This window comes from Erythrolamprus reginae, chromosome 1 (assembly GCF_031021105.1).
Source record: "Erythrolamprus reginae isolate rEryReg1 chromosome 1, rEryReg1.hap1, whole genome shotgun sequence".
Classification (NCBI taxonomy): Eukaryota; Metazoa; Chordata; class Lepidosauria; order Squamata; family Dipsadidae; genus Erythrolamprus; species Erythrolamprus reginae.
The window spans coordinates 418,189,251-418,211,284 of NC_091950.1; the positions used below are offsets into that span (position 1 = coordinate 418,189,251).

At 41.5% G+C, this 22,034-nt stretch overlaps 1 protein-coding gene across 5 annotated transcripts in view; it reads left to right on the forward strand.

The window, feature by feature from the left end:
- Positions 1 to 6,781: 6,781 nt before the first annotated feature.
- MED13 (mediator complex subunit 13) overlaps positions 6,782 to 22,034 on the forward strand; it is a 246,874-nt gene continuing 231,621 nt past the window's right edge. For all 5 annotated transcript variants that reach the window (XR_011557594.1, XR_011557595.1, XM_070735377.1 and 2 more), the window contains exons 1-2: positions 6,782 to 9,539; positions 11,489 to 11,723. Coding sequence is in view for 3 of the 5 variants with exons in the window: in XM_070735377.1 (XP_070591478.1) it covers positions 9,474 to 9,539; positions 11,489 to 11,723 (301 nt within the window). In the remaining 2 variants the exon portion in view is untranslated. The remainder of the gene's footprint in view (positions 9,540 to 11,488; positions 11,724 to 22,034) is intronic.

Here is a 22,034-nt window from a genome sequence, read left to right on the forward strand (position 1 = left end):
GTGGCTATTATAGCCAGGGAAAGCCTGTGCCTGCGTAGACTCATTGCTCCAGAGATTGCGGGTTGCGAGTCCCTCCTGGTGAAGTTGGACCTAGGGGTTCAGGTGGGCTTGTTACTCACTTATGTGCCTCCCCGCTGCGTGTCAACAGCCCTGCCTGTGCTGCTTGAGGAGGTGGCCGGGCTGGCGGTGAAGTTCCCTAGGCTTATGGTCTTGGGGGACCTCAACCTGCCATCGCTCGGCGGATCCTCTGGGCTGGCACAGGAGTTCATGGCCACCATGGCAGCCATGGACCTGACTCAAGTAGTGCAGGGTCCGACTCATAAGGGGGGGCACGCACCCGACATGGTATTCCTCTCTGAGCAACTGAGTAATGGTCTGAGATTAAGGGGCTTAGAAGTATTGCCTTTGTCATGGTCAGACCATTTTCTACTGCGGCTTGACTTCCTGGCTCCAATCCTCCCTCGCAGGGAGGCGGAACCGATTAAGTTGTTCCGCCCCAGGCGCCTGATGGATCCAGAAGGCTTCAGAAGGCGCTTGGGGCTCTTCCAGATGCACTCATCCACAGTTCGGCAGAGTCTCTGGCTGAGGCCTGGAACAAGGCTGCAGGGGAGGCTCTTGACCGAATTGCACCGCTGCAACCTCTCCGCGGCACTAGACCCCATAGAGCTCCATGGTTCAATGAGGAGCTCTGGGAGTTGAAACGCCAGAAGAGACGTCTGGAGAAGCGATGGAGGAAGAGTAAGTCCGAATCCGATCGAACACTTGTAAGAGCTCATATTATGACTTACAAAGTGGCACTCAAGGCAGCAAGATGCGCGTATCATGCCACCTTGATTGCCTCAGCGGAATCCCACCCGGCCGCTCTGTTCAGGGTAACCCGCTCCCTTCTTAACCAGGGGGGAGTTGGGGAGCCCTTGCAGAGTAGTGCCGAGGATTTTAACACATTTTTCGCTGATAAAATTGCTCGGATTCGAGCGGACCTCGACTCCAATTGTAAAACAGAGTCAACTGACAACGAGTCGGTCGAGGTGACTGGGGCTAAATGTCTTTGTCCATCTGTCTGGGAGAGGTTTGACTTGGTGACACCTAAGGAAGTGGACAAGGCCATTGGAGCTGTGTGTTCCGCCACCTGTCTACTGGATCCGTGTCCCTCTTGGTTGGTTTCGGCCAGTCGAGAGGTGACGCGGAGCTGGGTCCGGGAGATTGTCAATGCCTCTTTGGGGAGTGGGTCCTTTCCGGCTCCTTATAAGGAGGCACTTGTGCGCCCCCTCCTCAAGAAGCCTTCCCTGGACCCAGCCATACTCAATAACTACCGTCCAGTCTCCAACCTTCCCTTTATGGGGAAGGTTGTTGAGAAGGTGGTGGCACTTCAGCTCCAGCGGTCCTTGGAAGAAACCGATTATCTAGTGCACCAGTTGAGACCCTACTTGGACCGGGAGTCACTGCTCACAGTCACTCATGCCCTCATCACCTCGAGGCTTGACTACTGTAACGCTCTCTACATGGGGCTACCTTTGAAAAATGTTCGGAAACTTCAGATCGTGCAGAATGCAGCTGCGAGAGCAATCATGGGCTTTCCCAAATATGCCCATGTTACACCAACACTCCGCAGTCTGCATTGGTTGCCGATCAGTTTCCGGTCACAATTCAAAATGTTGGTTATGACCTATAAAGCCCTTCATGGCACCGGACCAGATTACCTCAGGGACCGCCTTCTGCTGCATGAATCCCAGCGACCAGTTAGGTCCCACAGAGTGGATCTTCTCTGGGTCCCGTCAACTAAGCAATGTCGCCTGGCGGGACCCAGGGGAAGAGCCTTCTCTGTGGCGGCCCCAGCCCTCTGGAACCAACTCCCCCCAGAGATTAGAACTGCCCCCACCCTCCTTGCCTTTCGTAAACAACTTAAAACCCACCTCTGCCGCCAGGCATGGGGGAACTGAGATCCTCTTTCCCCCTAGGCCTTTACAATTCTATGCATGGTATGTATGTCTGTATGTTTGGTTTTTATACTAATGGATTTTTAATAATCAATACCAAATTACTATTGTACACTGTTTGATTGTTGCTGTTAGCTGCCCCGAGTCTCTGGAGAGGGGCGGCATACAAATCCAATAAATAAATGAATGAATGAATGAATGAATGAATGAATGAATAAATTAATTAATAAATTAATAAATAAACAAACAAACAAACAAACAAACAAACTGACCACTAATGGATTTTTAATCATCAATACCAAATTACTATTGTACACTGTTTGATTGTCGCTGTTAGCTGCCCCGAGTCTCTGGAGAGGGGCGGCATACAAATCCAATCAATCACTCAATCAATCAATCAATCAATCAATCAATCAATAAATAAATAAATAATAAACAAACAAACAATAAATAAATAAATAAATAAATAAATAACCAACCAACCAACACTTTGAGTACATTAAACCATCCCAGAAAGATGACTGTCCAGTCTCTGTTTGTCTCCCTGATGCCCCCCAAAATAAGCAGCAACAGGGGACCCCCAGAAGCAGCCAAGCAGACTTTGAAGTGCCACAATCTGATTTAAAAAAAAATCTGCTTGATTCTCAAATGTGGCCCGTGGTCATTTAGAGTGGGTGTGATTAACACCAGGCTGGGCTGTGGAATCCAGTTCTGCATTCCAAGAGTTGGACAGTTCTTTAGTTGTTTGTGACAACTCCAACATCCCATACATATACAATCACACAAACAACAACAAAGATAAAATCACTAGGACAAGCGGCTCTAAAGCTCCCACTTCATCTGACCTCTGAACTAGGAATCTCTGCTTGAAGGAAGACCTGCGTATAATAATTTATCTTTAAAGAAGAGAATTTCCTGAAAGTCTGGTCACACAAGCAAATGAGGGGGGTTTCTGGTTTGCTTTTTTTAAAGGAAGTATCATAAAAATGTAGGAGTCTCTCTTCTTACATATTATTTCACATTTGTAACTGCTCATTCTCAGAAAAACGTTCTGCGTAAATATAGTATCAACGGAACCTGATGAAGATTCATGATGTAGTTCTTTTTGAGGAAAAGAATATGCAACTTATTAATTCATAGAAATAATTAGGAAAAAACTCTGCTCTAATGAATTAAAAAAGATAAACTGGGTTCTAAAATAAGTCCAGTTACAGAATAATAATAATAATAATAATAATAATAATAATAATAATAATAATAATAATAATAATTTATTGGATTTGTATGCCGCCCTTCTCCGTAGACTCGGGGCAGCTAGCAACAATGATAAAAACAACATGTGACAATCCTATAATAAAACACTAAAAACCCTTATTTATAAAACCAAACATACACACAAACATACCATGCATAACTTGTAATGGCCTAGGGGGAAGGAATATCTCAACTCCCCCATGTCTGGCGGTACAAATGAGTCTTGAGTAGTTTATGAAGGACAGGGAGGGTGGGGGCAATTCTAATCTCTGGGGGGCCGGGGCTGCCACAGAGAAGGCTCTTCCCCTGGGGCCCGCCAAACGACATTGTTTAGTTGACGGGACCCAGAGAAGGCCAACTCTGTGGGACCTTATCGGTCGCTGGGATTCGTGCAGTAGCAGGCGGTTCCAGAGGTAATCTGGTCCAATGCCATGTAGGGCTTTAAAGGTCATGACCAACACTTTGAATTGTGACCGGAAACTGATCGGCAGCCAATGCAAGCCACGGAGTGTTGAAGAAACATGGGCAAATCTTGGAAGCCCAACGATGGCTCTCACGGCTGCGTTCTGTTGAAATTGAAATTTCTGTTCAATAATTTTATAGCTTTACCTCATCAATAAACCTTGTTAAAGAAGACAATGAGAATCTACCTATCCTCAGCAATTAGAGAATGGGAAATAATTTCTTGGAAGCCCTCAACCAATATCCCTTGAAACTTCACAATTTTAAATTTCTTTATAGAGAGATAGTCCTCAACCTATGACCACGATTGAGGCCAAAATTTCTGTTGCTTAGAGAAACAGAGGACCCAGATTGTTGGGGGCAATATGCTTTCTCTCTCTCTCTCTCTCTCTCTCTCTCTCTCTCCCTCTATCTACATATCTGACTACCTACCTACCTATTTAGATTTCTATGCCACCTTTCTCAACTGACTCAGGCTGGCGTACAACATAATGAATACAATACAAAGTATATAATAAATCTAAAAATTATTTATTATTTATTTTATTTATTAGATTTGTATGCCGCCCCTCTCTGTAGACTCGAGGCGGCTCACAACAATAACAATAACAATGTAAGAACAAATCTAATAATTTAAAAACACTAAAAAACTCATTATTAAAAGCAATCAAACACACAAACATACCATGTATAAACTGTATAGGCCTGGGGGAGATATGTCAGTTCCCCATGCTGACGGCAGAGATGGGTCTTAAGAACTTTACGAAAGGCAAGGAGGGTGGGGGCAGTTCTAATCTCCGGGGGGAGCTGGTTCCAGAGGGTCGGGGCCGCCACAGAGAAGGCTTTTCTCCTGGGTCCCGCCAAACGACATTGTTTAGTCGACGGGACCCGGAGAAAGGCAACTCTGTGGGACCTAACCGGTCACTGGGATTCGTGCGGCAGAAGGCGGTCCTGGAGGTATTCTGGTCCGATGCCATGAAGGGCTTTATAGGTCATAACCAACACTTTGAATTGTGCCCGGAAATTGATCGGCAACCAATGCAGACTGCGGAGTGTTGGTGTAACATGGGCATATCTTGGGAAGCCCATGATTGCTCTCGCAGCTGCATTCTGCACGATCTGAAGTTTCCGAACACTTTTCAAAGGTAGCCCCATGTAGAGAGCGTTACAGTAGTCGAGCCTCGAGGTGATGAGGGCATGAGTGACTGTGAGCAGTGAGTCCCGGTCCTGGTCCAGATATTTAAAAAACCTAAAAAATTCTAAAATCCCATTTATCCGAAGTACAATCATTCACATTCACCCTGCTGTGTCTAGCCACTCAGAGCATCGGCCGGAGTTATTTATTTATTTATTTATTGGATTTGTATGCCGTCCCTCTCCGCAGACTCTCAACACTCATGCGCCCCCCTGTAAACTGCTTAGGGAGGGCTGTAAAGCACTGTGAAGCGGTATATAAATCTAAATGCTATTGCTAACGCTATAAACATTTAATGCCATAACAGTTAAGTTAGCAACGTCCTGCCTGTCGGCGACTACTTCAGCTTCAACCACAACAACACAAGAGCACACAACAGATTTAAACTTAATATTAACCGCTCCAAACTTGACTGTAATAAATATGACTTCAGTAACCGAGTTGTCGAAGCGTGGAACTCATTACCGGACTCCATAGTGTCACCCCAAACCCCCAACACTTTACCCTTAGATTATCTACGGTTGACCTATCCAGATTCCTAAGAAGTCAGTCAGGGCGAGTACAAGTGCACTAGAGTGCCTTCCGTCCCCTGTCCTATTGCTCTACTATATCTCCTATACCTTTCTTCTATTCCTATATCTCCTATTCTTTCATTGATATGTTCTATTACTATATCTTCTTTTCTATTATTTCTTAGATATATTTTACTATGAGTATCTCCTCTATAACCTTCATCATGTATTTTACTATGTGTATATAGATATATACCCACTAAAACCCTCATTGTGTATTGGACAAAATAAAAAAATGATTGTTAAGTGAATTGGGCTTCTCCATTGACTTCGCTTGTCAATGGAGGTCTCAAAAGGAGCACATGATCACTGTAACCCTCACAAATATGATTTGATTGCCAAGCATCTGAATGTCAATCACATGATCATTTAAATTTTTTAGCAGGGGGTCCTCCCCTTGCCACAATTGAAAGGTGATGTTCTAAAGTCAGTTGTGGATCAAGGAGGACACCTAAGTTGCGGGCCCTCTCTGAGGGGGTGAGAAGTCCTCCCCCCCATAATGGACAGACAGATGGAATTGTCCTTGGGAGGTAGAACCCACAGCCACTCCATCTTGTCAGGGTTGAGTTTGAAATAGAAGGTGGGCCTCATTTAGCGACTACAATCAGGAGCAGTAACTCAATTCGTAAGCAGTGGTCACTAAATGAAACTGCACCTGTGCTTGCGATCTAACTTCAGCTTTCTTTTGCTTTTCCAGACACTATGTTGCAAAATGAACCTTTTCATCACCATCCTATAAAACGTCACTGAACATGGCAGTCAATCAAAGAGGATTACCGGTAATGAAAAGTAGGGGGGGGGGAAGTAAAGATCTCATCTCAATTTCAGTGGGAGGGAAATCAGAGAAATAAAGCCTGGATTCCAAGCCAACCACTTCATAGGACTTCAATGTAAATGCAAATTAAGAGGAGCAAAACAAAATTTTGTAAACATAAAACTGTATAAACATCCATTTAAAAATTCTCGAATTTTCCCCCTGCGTTCTCTCCACCGGCCCTCTAGGTGGCGCTCTTTGCTCAGGCGCCATTCACGCCAGCTGACCGCCGGGCTTCCCTGGTCTTCCCTTTCGCTCTTCCCCCTCATCCCGGCCTCTGCCTTTCGGCCGCCTCCATCTACCGTCAGCCGCCTTCACTTCGACGGCTCTGACTCTGGGGTTTTTATACCGCCGCCCTTCCGCCCCGCCCCTTTCGGCTTCCTCGGCCAGCCAGTGACGAGCGGTTTCTCCCACGTGACGGACATTTGCCCAATCCGCGGAGCCGAGGTCAGGTTGATGGGCAAGGCTTCTCGAGGAGGGCGGCCAATGGCCTCGCAAGGGGCGGAGTCCGCTCCCTTCCGACGCTCGCCTGCTCGCGGCCGCCATTAGAGAAGCGAGGCGACACTGAGGGAGGAAAAAAATATTGGCCGAAATAAAGGCTCGGAGGGGAGGGGAGTCGTCCGACAGAGCCGGAATATTGTGAGGGAAAAGTGGGGAAACGACGGCATGAGAGAGGCCCACTGAAGGAGACGGCCGAGTCGGTGAAGGCGGCGGCTGCGCAGGAGGAAGGCGGAGAAGGGCATCCGGCGCTCAGGATGCCTCGGCTGGGAAGCCGCCGACAGAGGCACCGCTGAGGGGGAGAAAAGAGACGCCGAGGAAGCGAAGAGGAAACTCCGCGCCCTGGATTTATTTTCTTCCCCTCCTCCCTCCCGAAGTCGTCTCCTCGGTCCTCACCTGTCAAAAAGCCTTCGGGGGAGGAAGCCACAGAGCCCCAAATCGCCTCAGGAATTTTTTGCTTTTTTTAGGAAAGAAAGAGAAGGAGAGAGAGAGAGGGGGAAAAAAAGAGGACGAGAGGCCAACGCGGGTCTCTTCGTCTTCCTACTCCGGGGAGGCCCGAGACGTTTATTTATATTGGAAAAAGTCAATATAAATATAAATTATTTTGAGGGGAGGCAAACCCCTCTCGCCGGAGCTTCTCGCCTCAAACGTCTCTGGAGGATCAATAAATAAAATATCTGAAAAGGAGAAGATATTATTTTTTCCTCTCCCCTCCATCGTTTCCGAAGCCGGGAGAGAGAGCCAGAGGAAGAACTTTATTCCAGATTTTCTTTTTGTTTTGGAGCTTTAAATACATAATATCTGGAGGAATTTCCCCTCTTTTCAACTTTTTTTCCCCCAGGTCCGAAGAAGTTGTTTCATTGGGTGCTGTTTTTGCTTTCTTGAAGGGAGGGTTTGGGGGGGTCTGGAAGAAAACTTGCATTTTATTTTATTTTTTGCTCAAGTACCTGGAAAAAAACAAAGGAGCGAAGTTAAAAGGAATTACCAAAAGAAGAAAGAAAAACTTGTTTCCAGTACTTATTACTTGGCAGAGGGGAACCCCCCCCCCCTAATTTCTCGTCCTTCCCACAACCCGGGGAAGGTCTAAATCGAGGCCCCGTTCACTATTACTTTTTTTCTGGGTTTTTAAAAAATAATCATTTTGGAAGAAGATCCAGTCCTTTTTTCTTCCTCCCTTTGCGTTTCTTTATTTAAAAAAAGGAAGTTTCTCGGCCTCCGTTTGCAGAAAGGAAATCAAGGGGAGCTGAATTAGTTGCTTCCTATCTGGAAAAAAATCTTCACTTTCCAAAAGTTATTTTTGGGGAAGTGTGTGTGTTGTGTGTGTGCGGAGAGGTTTTGGCCTTACAGAAGGCGAGAAAACGAATTTGGTTTCTCCTCTTTTCAGATTCGGGGGTTTTTTTGGGGGGGGGAGAAGCAAAGAATCCACCCCGATTGTGTTACTTTTATCAAAGATTTGAAGGATCCACTATATCCAGGACAAGGAGGGCTTTTTTATTTTTTAGAAACATCGCAAGAGAATCGGAGAATTGCCATTCCTCTTTTTTTCCCCTGGAATATTTTCTGGAAAAGCGTTTTAGCCTCTTAATTCGAGGTGGGGGGAAATTATCTGCCTGAAAACTGACTCCCCCCTCCTCTCTCGACTCCACTATTTGCAAAAAGAAAAGGGGAGAAAAAGAATAAAATAAACCCAACGAAGGAAGACTCCTTTCACCCGGATTGGAAAACCAAACACCCGGCCCTGGATTTCACTTCCATGGGAAGTCGGAAGATTTTCAAGGCGGCTCCTTATTAAAAAGCGGTGGAGCTGGGGGGAAAAACAACAACGCGACTTCTGTGTCAAACGTCGTAAAAAAAACCCGAACTCTTTTCCCCTTAAGAAGCCGAAGGGAAACCGGGGCTTACAAAAAAGAACGTCGCGACGGGGCCGACTCCAAAGTGGAAGTATCCTCCTGCGGGACTCTCGGATCGTCCCAACCGGGCCAGCGGCCGGGGAGGCCCGAGGCAGCTCGGAGAAGAACGGCGGAGAGGCTCGGCCCTGCCGTCTTCAGCTCACCCCGCCGCCGCTCTTTTCTCTCCTTTTTTCGCGTGTGGCCGTGTGTCTTTCTTGCAAATCCAGGGTGACGGGAGAAAAACGAGGCGCTAAAGGGAGCGGCGGGGCTTGATTCCTGGATTACTTCACACCCGCCCTCCTCCTCCTCCTTTCCCCTCCTCTCTTTCGCTTGCTGGCTGGCTGAAGATCGTAAATCTCTCGCCTTTTGCCAGCCCTTTTGGATTCACTACCCTTCCTCCCCCCCCTCTCCCTTCGCTGGCCCTCTCCTTGCCTGCCTCCTTCCCCTCTTTCCGCGGATTTATCTTTATACCTTTTCCTGGCCGGGAGGCGTTGAAATTTCTTTCGTTTGGAAGGGGGGAAAAAAGCCTTTCCTTCCTTCCTTCCTTTCCCCAGGGTTAGCTTATTTCTTCCTGCTCCGGGCAACCCCGTCACCCCCTTCTCTTTCTCTCCCTGCAGTGCGTGTGTGTGTGTGTGTTTTAGAAAAGGAATTAGGCCCGTTCTGTTCTCTCGCTCGCTCGCTCTTCCTCCCCCCCCGCCACCATCACACCGCCCCATCCCTCCCTCCCTCCCTTTGATTGTGTCTCCCTCCTCGGTCTGGTGTGGTGTGTGTCGCTCTCTCGCTCCTGTCTCTTGTCTTTTCTTTCTTGTCGGAGGCTTGTGGGATAATGGCGTGCGGGTTGTGGCTGTGAGGATGAGTTCCTGCTTCGTGCCGAACGGGGCCAGCCTGGAAGATTGCCATTCCAACCTTTTCTGTCTGGTGAGTGCCTACTTTGTGTGTGCGTGTGTGCGCGCGTTTCTTGGGGGATTTTTTTTTGGAGGGGGGGCGGGAAGTGGGGGGAAGAGGCGTTGAAGGGCAGATCGCGAGAGAGAAACCGTGTAAGGGAAGGAAGGGGGGAGGGCGGGAGGGAGGGGGGGAGAGAGAGAGAGATGAGATCGCCAGCAAAGAGGAGGAAAAGAAGGTGGGGGGGAGAGAGGAATGGAAGCAAAGCAGCCATTTTTAGCATTCTGCTTGGAGGAGTCCTCTGGAGTAGGCCTTAGCCAGGAGTCGCCCAATTCTCCCTGTGCCGCCTCCCCCCTCCTTCCTTCCTTCTGGCAAGGCGATTTGCTTACAAGTCTGTTTTGCACTCTTCTTTTCTCTCCCAGCGCTTTCCTCCTCCAGTCCTTTGTTATCACCTTGATTTCCCCCCCCCCTAAACTTTCTCCTTTTCTCTCTCAGGCCTTTTATTTTTGTTGTTGTTCTTGTGGTGGTGGCTGTAGGTGGTAGCACTAACTAGCAACTTGATTTCTTGTGTTTATTTTATCTCAGCTCATTTTCATTCTCATTAGCTCTAGCCCAAGGCATGCCTCCCCCCTTTCCCCCTCCCTCAAGCTAACTTTTCTGCCTTCACCCCAGCTCCCCTAATAGAACCCTACTCAGATTGGTGATAAAGTGCCTCTCGGGGAGGGGCCTTGTTATTTGTACACTCCAGTTTGGGTTTTGTTTTTAAATTAAAAAAATGATGGGTGGATGGAGGCAAACATGCTCTTTTATAACATAGTTTCTTTCATTGGTGGAATCCAGTTGAATTTCCTAGCCAGGGTTTTGACCTTTTTCTGGAGTTTTATTTAAATGCAGATTGGTAGTGTCTTGACTGGTTGCTAAAGGTAGGTTAATTGCTTTGGATGGCTGGTGCAAGGAATTCAAGAAGCTGGAATATTTCAGCAAGAACACGGGCTAGGCCGGCTCATTCTCTGTCCTATTCACACACACGCACCATTTTAAATGCACCAACTGTTGCAAATTCTGTCATTCCAAGAAGCGAGCAGGATTGTCCTTGCTGAGATTAAAGAAAGAGAAAAAAAATTCTGCTGAAAAGGGAAGTAATATATTGAATAGAACATGAAAGATACTTGTAGTAGAGCCTGTGAGAATTTGTAGACCCCATTTGTGAGGGAGCAGTGTGGTGGTATTTCATAGCTGGAAGGAAGAGGTGGAAGGTTTCCTTAAAAAGTTCTTTTGAATTGTGCTTCAAAAATGTCTTAGTTTATTTTGCTATCTTTCCCCTCTCCATTCCTCTCTAGTAGAAATAGTGTAGCAATTAATGCTTTTATTGGAATTCATGTATTTAAAGACAATTTGGTTCTGTTTAATTATGTCTCAAGTACTCAATAACTTTGCTAATGAGGGGCTTATGGCTGAGGTGTGTTTGCATTTCTGACAAATGGGCAGACTCTCTCTCTCTCTGGAGGTGCAGGTTCTTTAAATGGGGATAATCAGTAGATAGAACCAAATGAGAGCCATCCATCCAGAGTAACCTTTTAGATGTTTTGACTCAGCTCTCTCAATACTTTATCATTAGACATGCTGACTGGGTGACATGAGAAGTAAAGTCCAAAATATCTGGAATGTGTCCTGGCATTATTGAAAACATTTTTTAAAAAACATCCTAGAATGGAATTTTACTGTGTTTGAGTAACAACACTGCTGCCACTGGCTTTATGGAGCACAGATTGACTAAACGAAGTTGCTATGGCTTCAAATGTTTATCGTCCACAAGACAATTATTTTGTAATTTCTAAATTGTCTTATGCGTTTCCTCACTAGAATAAGAAAATAAAACTTAGCTTTAAATCACTATAGAACTCTGTATTTCATAAAAGTTTGAAACTTTAAAAGAGTATATCTGGTTCTTTCTGCTCTTAATGCAAGTTCCATTTTTCTTTCAGGCTGACTTAACTGGGATTAAATGGAAACGATACATATGGCAGGGTCCAATGTCTGCTCCGATTCTTTTCCCTGTAACGGAAGAAGATCCCATCCTAAGCAGTTACAGTCGTTGCCTGAAGGCCGACGTTTTAAGTGTATGGCGACGAGACCAAAGGCCTGGGCGCAGAGAACTATGGATCTTCTGGTGGGGTGATGACCCCAATTTTGCAGACCTAATTCATCATGACCTAGCAGGTAAGGCACGGATAGATAAGCTCTTGTATTTCTTTTGTGATGGTACCATTCTTCAAGTGTGACATTTTTTCCCTTGACTGCATGTTATTTATTTATTATATCCCACTTATAAATTGTTTTGCTAGTTTATTGGATTTGACAAGCTTGGCTTTAAAGACAGAAAAGATGAAACTTGTGTCGTTGTGTTTGCTCGTAAAGTACTGTTTGTTTCTGCTCCAAATGATTATATTTTTATATTTTAAGCTCCGTGTAAGTGGATGCCCCTGTTTTTACTAATGTGGGTCTACGAAGGGCCGTGGACCCTGCTTAGTACTGTGTGGAATTTTCTGGTGGTTACAAGGGCCATAGCTTTAGTACAGTATGAAAACAAGCAAGGATGGCAAAGGCCCAGTATATGTGCTTGGAATGTTGTGGTTTCTCTGGGAAAAATGTTGCAAGAGGATGTATTAATGGCTTTATTTATTTATTTATTTGGTTTATATTCTACCCAATCATTTCTGTATCTTAAATTTCGTCTAGCCCTATATGCATTTGGAAATTGTGTTAGATTTTACAGGTCTGGTCATGTGGCAAGTGGAAGATTTGGATAATTTTGTCAGTTTCACTACATCCATAGGAGAATTGTGTTCATGTTCTCCCCTCCCCCTTTCTTTCAAATGAAAAGTTTTTGGGTCAGGAGAAGTACTGTACAGTATTTTAAAAGAAAATGAGTTAGAGGAGTAGACTGGATCTGTTTTGGCTGATCAAACTACCACCTTGCGTGAATGCGGGGATATGTGTGCCTTTGTCTCAACAGTTTACCTACTTAGCATAAACACACTCTTAAACTGAGTTCTTGACATCTTTAGTTAAAAGGATTAAGTAGCAAGTGATGGCACCCTTCACTGACTGATAGAATTGGGTACATGAACAAGTAGTCTGACTGGGTACTGTACACACCAATTTATGTTCTTAATATAATTATACTAGTAATTGGTAGGAGTGAATAAAGTACATCATTTGACAGTTGTTTATGCATTAGCACATACTGCTGATTAATCCCCTTTTTGCTGTCAACAGTTTTCTCCCTAAATTGTTGCAGGAATTATCTATTTAAGCTAAGAGGATTATATTTTTTAACTAATAATATGGATAACCTGTACTTCACTAAACGATAAGCAATTTTTAAAAATCCAAACACAGCTGGAGGGAAAAAAACTTGTAGAAGTTTTATGGAAACTTTCAAAATAGGTTTAGCAGATTTGAATTGCCTGAATTTGGCTGGTGTAAAGTCTCCTGTGTCAGTAATTCATAAGTGTGGTTCTTGAAAGTATTCTATATGGTAAGTACCCTAGAAATAAAATATTAAATCTTTAAATTAACATTTTAAAACAAACTGTATCAACCATGTTCATTATGTTTGTTCTATTAAACCAAACATAGAAGTAACAAAAATAGTAAAATTGAAAGGTTAAAACAAGGTTTGATAAAATAGTGGCAAAAAAATGAGGAAAGGAGAGGTTATAAATAGCCCAGAACAAGTTAATTTGCTGTGTTCTAAAAAGAGGGTTACTTTACATAGAAAGTGACGTGTTGGTTTAATCTGAAAATAAATCATCGTAGTTCAGCTGTAAAGCTGGGTATCAGTGGTCTTCAGAACATTTGGACATTCCTTCTAATTTCAGAAGCATCACCTTCCAAGCACATTTAAATATAGTGTATTTAAGCTATTTTTTCATCACCTATAGAAACATAGAAACATAGAAACATGGCACGTGAGCTTGGCTTTGGCAACAGCATGCATAAAGATGCTCATCAATGTTGAAATGTCATATTTAATCCTTGAAAAGTTAACATCTTATGCATGCTGTATTATTGTAACTTAAACATTTACATATTCTAACTGCCACACATATCATAAAGCTAAGAGTTGTTTCCTATAGTGGGAATAAAATGGAAAACAAGTTGCATTTCCCACCATCTTTACCCAATTGTCTAAAATGGGTACACCCTCCTAATTTACATCTAGAATCCTAATCTTCCTGTGTCACCAGGCTCATAGAATTTAAGTAAGATCAGTGCAAATAAATATACGGGAGGTTTTAGCATTAGTTCATCCCATACTATGTAACCTATTTGGCAGCAAGGGATCTCCAGTATTTTCGGTTTGGGGCTAGCTAGTATGTCAGCATCTTGTCGTGACATTTAAAGGCTTTAGGTTGTCTATCAATGTTCTTTGCTATGTACAGATGGCCCTCCGGTTACGGCCATGATTGAGCCCAAAATTTCTGTTGCTAAGTGAGAAATTTGTTATGAGAATTTTGCCCCATTTTACAACTTTTCGTGCCATGATTGTTAAACGGATCAATGAAGTGGTTAATTTAGTAATACGGTTGTTAAGTGAATCTGACTTCCCCATTGACTTTGCTGGGAAGGTGGCCCAAGGACACTGCAATCGTCATAAAGATGAGTCAGTTATCAAGAGTCTGATGTTGGATCACTGGGATGCTGCAACAATCATAGGTGTGAAAAGTGGTCATAAGGCACTTTTTTCAGTGCAGTTGTAACTTTGGTCACTAAATGAACTGTTGTAAGTGAAGGACTTCTTATATTTTGAGAATGTCCTCTTTTTGTTTGTTATCAGTGGGGATCCATCTCATTTCCATCTTGGGAATTTGATTACTGCATTCTCCATAGGGAGTACATGACCTGCTAGATATATGTAAGATACAATCATAAATCTGCAACAAAACAACCAAACTCAGAAATCACCAAGGAATCCTTGGTGGTATAAAATATTGTGAAACAAAATTTAAAAATTCTGGATAAGGCTGTTCTAATGAATACCAAATAAAAGTATGCATAATAAGTATTTGATTTTAGTATGTAAATCCTAGGCTCATTATTTGAGGCAAATGGATAGTTTTACAGTAAGACTCATCTGTATTGTGTATTGTATTGTGGTGTTTTTGGTTAAAGGCATTTTAGGAAGTAGAATTGTTTGTGTGCTTTGCATAACCTTGCTGTGCTGCTGTTTTTACTTCTGGCTTTGCTGTGTCCTGCTGGCAACTTTTAATTTGACCTATTCTGTTTCAACAATTTTTCTTCCATTTAATGTATTTAATTTAATTATTGCTGAAAATCTTTTCAGCTATTAGATTGCTTAGTAACATAATATATAGTCACTTACTGTAGAAGCCTTGTTGTAACATTAGCAGTAATTATAGTATATGCTATAATATAGGTCAAGAGCAACGACATTGTGCTTTCTAATGTCTTTTTGGATTTAAGCTTCTAACCTTTATATTGTTTGATGAGTGGCAAAATAGCAATGGTCCAAAACATCTGAAGTGCACAATTGTGCGATGAATATCTACTCAAACCATTCCCATTTTTTTTTTATCATGACAATTTTGCTGCCTGCGTCTTCTGTCTGGCTCAAGACTTGCTGTGGCAATGAAACAGCACTGTCTCTGGGCTCTTTGGAGATCTCCCTTTATTTGCTATAACAAGAGAAAAAAGGAAAAGCTATATGCATTCAACAGCTCAAAGCTAATCAGTATTGCTAAGAATATTGAATGCATGGCTGTTATCCTAGCAGCAATAACAGGGAAGCAAAACACCTAGAAAGTAAATCCTTTACCATAGGACTTAATATTGTTATCTAAGGAATTTTCTTATACCTGTCCAGACATTAAGAAGCCAATGCTGTCAGAAGATCATTTTTCTCAATACAGGAGAGGTGACTTTCTCCCCCTTCCAGGCTATGGAATTTACTCCCTCTGCAATGAAGCTTAGCCTTTATTTTTTCTGCCTTTGGAAGAGCAGAAAGTGTATTTCTTTAGTATGTATATATTTTTATGATTCTATTTTTTATTTCAATTTTTGTTAGCTGCCCTGAATAACCCAGGTGAGGAACAAAGCAATTACAGTGAACATGTATAAAATCTATAAAGGTACTAAAAGAAATATAAAATATTAAAAGAGTCGTACAAGATGTATGTTTAGCAAAATAGATAGGTGATATCATAGATAAGAGAAGATAATCCATATTATATACATTGAAAAAATCCTTCTGATTCTAAGTTCTTGTTTTAAGTGTTTATTGGTGCTTCAGGGATTTACAAGGAACTAACAAATAATGTAACTGTAAAGTATAACTAGCACTGATGATGTTACCTATTTGGGTAATAAAACACCTGCAGGAAAATAAGCTTAGAGAGCACCAAGGACCTCACAAATAGAACAACTGTAGACACCAGATTAGTGTTTAAGTATATGCTTTAGGTTTTATTCACTGAGATCTGAAAGTAAAATATTTGAAATGATCAAGAGATCAAAATAAATTAATCTTGTGATGATACTTTTCACATCATCAAACAACATCTCCTTATCCCAGATCTTTGGGAAGTACTTTATAGGTGGATGCCAATTCCAGTCCAAACATCTCACTGATTGTGTGATGGACCATAATAATATAACAATTATTGAAAAGAAAAAAACTCTGATTCATTGGTGCTGCTATTTCTGTTAAAGCTAGGATTGGGGAAAAACATTTGGAAAAAATTAAAAGATAGCAGGACTTGCAAACTGAGGTTTGAATGATGGACAAAGAAATCCTTTGTTATTCCCAATTGTGATAGGTGCTCTTGAGTGATACCTAAAAGATTTCCTTGCATCTTGAAACACTGAATTTATTAGACCTAAGAACCCTATTTTTTTTTTAAAAAACCACATCATTCTTGGAATTGTCTATATTCATAGATGCTACCTTAATAATTCTTAGATTAGAGGTCCTCAAATTTAGCAACTTTAAAATGTGTGGACTTCAATTCCCAGAATTTTTCAGCTAGCAACTGACTGGAGAATTCTGGGAGTTGAAGTCCACAAGTCTTAAAGTTGACAAGTTTGGAGACCCCTGCCTTAGATCTTTAGTTAGGACTTGAATAATTAAGTTTCCATCAGAGTTAGACTGTGAATCTAACTGTAGGTTATGCACACCTAATAATCTGTACTTTAAGAGTATCACTGATTTTTTTCTCTTGCCAATGTGATACAATGTTAATTTATAATTTAATGTAGATATATTTTTATTACGGTAAGCTGTCTGGAATAACCTTAGAAGAGGTGTAAGATGAGCGGCCAATAAATGTTATAAATAAATAAAATTAAGTAAATCAATAAATACATTACAAAACTAAATAATCAAGCCTAGTGTCTGGTAATTTATCCCTCTAAACCTTTTATTGGTTATTTAATACCCAAAGCTGAGGTCTTCTGTGTTAAATATGTTTTAGCTGCTGTGCTAGGATCACATATATTCTGTACATGAAGCATATACCTTATCACAGTTGAGCTATAGCCCGTTAAATTGCATGTTTGTGAGGTCCTAATAAGTTTGTGACAGAAGCAAGACTTGGAAAGGGAACATTCAGTTTTATAGCTCAGTTTGCCATTATTTAAGAAATTCTATGGCAGTTCTGGTACATAGTAATGTAATAAATTGAGAAATTATTATTACTACAGTATGTTGAATCATAAGCATAAGCTAATTGGGATTAATTATTTTTGAAGAAAAAACTCTCTTTTAATGCTTTAATTAAATAACATGTTGTTAAAACATTTTGATAAGAAAAAGAGTTGAGTCTAGTCTGTATTCCTTCATTTGAGCCGTACATGTGAAAGAATAAGTTCCTTAAAAGGAGAGAGAGCTAAACATTGTAGGGGTAAATCTGTAGCTTCCTTATTTTGTCATCAGGAGTTTGTTCTGTCATAACTTGCATAGGCTCTCTGCTGTAATGCTGAGCTGTAACTTAGTACATAAAACCTATTTTTGTCTTTGGCAGTTTCTGAGCAAAGGCCAACAGATGTGTAGGAGTATCTGTTTAAGCTTTGCTCACTTGTGTTATTTGCTAGAAGTAAAACCTCCAGAAAAGAAGTTACTGAATTATCTTTTGATTTGCAGAGATGTACAAGTGCAGGTTATGGCCTCTGTGTAAGATTACATAGACATGAAGTATAATTAATGATTGATTGATGAAGACTTTCTCTTTTTAGAAGGACCCATTTTATCTTTGAAATGACAAGACAGAATTAGTCTCAATTCTGAGAAAAACACTCTCTCTAATTCAGACAAAAACTGTAAACATACTCAGAATGGAACCACCTGTGCCATTTGTTAACTGCTAAGCCAGTATCTAGACAGATTTATCTCAATATTCCATGTGAATGCTCTGATTTTGTCTCTCTAATTTGCTACTATATTGAATTTTTAGGCATTTATTATCCTCCCTTTTACTTTTGGTCTCCTCTCCATAACAGCAGTCCTGTGAGGTAGGATGAATTGAGAGTGACTGGTCTCAAATCATCCAGCTGGCTTTAATGCCTAAGTAAGCACTCACATACTCTTTTTAAGCCAACATCTTAGTCACTATATCAGTGATGGTGAACTTTTTGGGCCCAATGTGTCAAAAATTCAGAAAACACCTCTGCTGGCATGTATCACCCCCAAAAGATGTCTCTCTAGAGCAGTGTTTCTCAACCTTGGCCGCTGGAAGATGTGTGGACTTCAACTCCCAGAACTGTTTAGACTCTCCTCTCTTCTGGACTCTCTTCTACAGACCCTCTGGAATTTACGCAGGAGGTCTATGCTTTTGTGGAACTATAGAATCTCAGAAAAGCATCTGCAAATGCCTGCATAATTTTTGGATGCCTTAGAGCAGTGCTTCTCAAATAGCGGGGTGCCCCCCCCCAGGGAGGGCACGGAGCGGTGCCAGGGAGGGGCACGTGACCCCACAGGGAGTAGGGTTTGTTTGCCCCAAACAATTGCACACAGCACAGAGCAGGAGATATGAAGTGCAGATAACAAACTCTTTAAGAGACACCATGGGAAAATATTTAACAGGAGAGGAGGAGAGAGACGGAGATAATGACACAAATGTAAGTCTCCCAAAAGCTAAGACAAGGAAATATGAGGAAGCGTACGTAGCACTTGGCTTCACTGTGACTACTGTGGGAGATGAGGAAAGACCGGTATGTTTACTGTGCCTAAAAATGTTGGCAGCGGACAGCATGAAGCCAAATACATTAAGGCGTCACTTAAACACTATCAGCTATCACCCTGATAAGCCGCTTGAGGTTTTTTCAGTGAAGATGTGCTGAATATTGAGAAGAATCATCCTGGTGGAGAGTTAGGGGCGCGTGCGAAATGTTTACTTTTTCCTGGGGGGGGGGGGGACTTAACAGAAAATAATTGAGAAGCACTGCCTTAGAGCAAGGCCTTCTGGTGCAACTTCCAGATCCTTGGCATGTCACTCAAAACGGCACAGCGTGTCAGAGGTTCACCATCGCTATGCTATACCGTGAGACCCTCTCATCCCAACCAATTGTCCTAAGTGGAAAAGTCAAATTGAACTTGGAATTGTCTGCATGCAAAACAGTCTGTTAATGTTAAACTGCATCCCCCACATTGATTTGCAAGGGTAACCTTAAACCTGTGAATCTAAGAGTTGCATTTTTCATTCTGACTCCCATCTTTCTGTTCCTTATCAATACTTTCCAGAGGGTCGTCAAAGAGTGGAGTGGTTGCGGTTGACAAAACCGTAGACGTGCAGTGCATGTTAGGTAGATGACGAGCAGCTCTTTGAATTCAAGTCATAACATTCAGCAGCTGAGGAGCTCGTGATTCTATTTTAACATTTTTCAACAAAGGTATCAGTTGTCCAGAAGATAGGCACGTTGCTGGGTATTTTATGTATTTATTGCACGATCAACATTACTTTGCAAATGTGACTTTGGATACATGAAATATATTCTGCATTCCATTGGGGAAAAAAACAGCAATTCCCCATTTTTAAAATTACTTTTCCAATATCATTCTAAAATCTTTGGATCCCCTTGGTAGATAAGATCTAACCTCCAGTCCATCATTTGTTCCCTTAAAACCTGCTGTTGGCTGTCTGCAGTCTTACTTTTAATAGGCTACTTCACAGTTTCCTTGGTTATTAACATGTTCATAAGTGGTTATGCAACAGTGCTTTCCAGGAAGGCAGATAAAAATATTGTACCCTCTTTGAGATAAGAAGCTGGTTTTAACTTTTTTGGGCGGGCGGGGGGAGAAATCTTCTGAGAATGGACTCGGGTTGAAGCCCTTTCTATAAACCCTTATAGCTTCCAAGCTTATGCGAAAACATAAATTGGAGTTTCCTCTCATCTAGCTAAACTAATAATCGTAATTGTTTTTCAGCAATAGACTAATTTTGCATAGTACAGTTAGCCTGCTTCCTCTCTTTTCCACATATGGTAAACCAGAAGTGTAATGTGTTTGTCTTCACCTTAGCGATGTGAAAGCTTTTGCATTAAAAAAAAACATTTTAACAAGCAAAATGCTTTGATTTATGTGATACACAACTAAATTTGTGGGATTTTTTACTAGATTTTTTTTACTTAATTGCTGTTCAATGCTTTTCTTTTAAATGTGCACTGGGCACTGACTAGCATAGGATTCAAAAGCTTTAAGCATGATTTGTTTTGCTTTGCTATGGTTGCATTCATTTTCATTCTCTGTTTAAAGTATCAGTAGCTTCTAGAATTACTGAAGCACCAGGCTAAAAATAACTGGGGGCAGTATACTATAGTGATAGGCCACGCATAATGAATGACACAATCCATTTCAAATGAATCTTCTTAGAAGATTATAAAATAGCAGTTGTAAAGTTCTGAAAAGGAAAAATTATATATTTTTTTCAGACTTTGAAATTTCCTTGCGTGTTTTGGCTTTGCTTTGGAGCATGAAACATTTTTGCAGCATTAGAACTCCAGCGGTGGTTCCTTGTGCAAGGCTGTATTGCTTGAATTATTTTGGAAATTGGTTCAAAGCTGTGATTTCAAAGCTTTCTGTGTTCTGAGAGCTGTTTACATATTGGCTGCTTTTTCATGGAAAACGTTCTGTTTGTAAACAGTTAACAGTCCCACAGACCAAAGGAAATGCAGTCGATGTGTTGTACAGTACTTTGACCTCAGTAAAGCAATTGACAAAATCTCATTGCATCCCTCTGGGATAAGATCTGCACACGTGAGCAAGATGGCATTGTGGTCTGGTGGATGTGTAACTAGCTGAATAATGTGATACAGCAATTAAAAAGCCACTGCATACTATAGGCCACATTAATAATAGAATTGTGTTCAGATCATGGGTGGTAATAGTTCCATTGTAATCTGTACTGGTTAGACCTCACTTGAAGTACTAAGCGTTGTATTTTAAAGGAGACGTGAAAAAAACTGGAAAGTATTCAGAAGAGATACCAGAAGGGTTCAGGATACTAAACTATATTTGGATTTATTAAATTCCAATTTGATAAATTATTAAATTCCAATTATTAAAACTATATTTGGAATTATTAAAGGATCTGGACAGATTAAGAGGAAATGTCATAATGAGCAACTTAAAAGGCTGTTATGTTTGTTTAACTTGACAGCAAAAGACAGACAAATGGTTTGACATGAAAGATTCATTAAGTAAATCACTGAAGTTGTTCAGTTAGTCACATTGTTGTTAAGTGAATCTGGCTTAACAGAAGGTCACAAAAGGTGATCCCATGATCCCATGTCATATATATGAGTCAGTTGCCAAGCATCTGAATTTTGGTCGTGTGAGCATGGAGATGCTGCAACGGTCATTTTTAAAGTATATTGGAGCTTTTTAAGTCTTTTTAGTCATATTAATTGGATTTTTAGATGTATTTGCTATGTTCTTTTGATATGTTGTGAGTAGCCTCAGAGTCCTTGGAGAGGGGCGGCATACAAATCCAATAAATAAATAAATGAATGAATGAATGTAAAAAATGGTCATAAGTCATTTTTAAATTGCTATTGCAATTTGAATTATTGTAAATGGAGGACTGCCTATCTTTTCTTTCTCAGCTTAATCAATCTCAAAAGATAACTGAAGATATAACTGGGCTAAGAAAGAGACTACTCTATAGGGTTTGGCACTTTTTTCCAAACAAGAGTGTGCATATGTGTAGCATGGTACAAGGTTTTTAAAGCTACTTATGACTTTATACTTCACATTTCAATTGCTTACACACACACACACACACAGAGAGAGAGAGAGAGAGAGAGAGAGAGAGCAAAATTCAAAACTGACAACATAAAACAATTTCGTAGGACAAGGGGCTACAAAGCACGTACTATACTCCACCAATGAATTCTAGCTTCTTTCCTGCCTGAGGCAGATGTATTCTTTGCATTCTTTGGTTAACCATATTATTTGCTTGTCAATTCAATCCACTACCAAAACAAACCGAAACAAAAATAGAACTATTTTCAAAA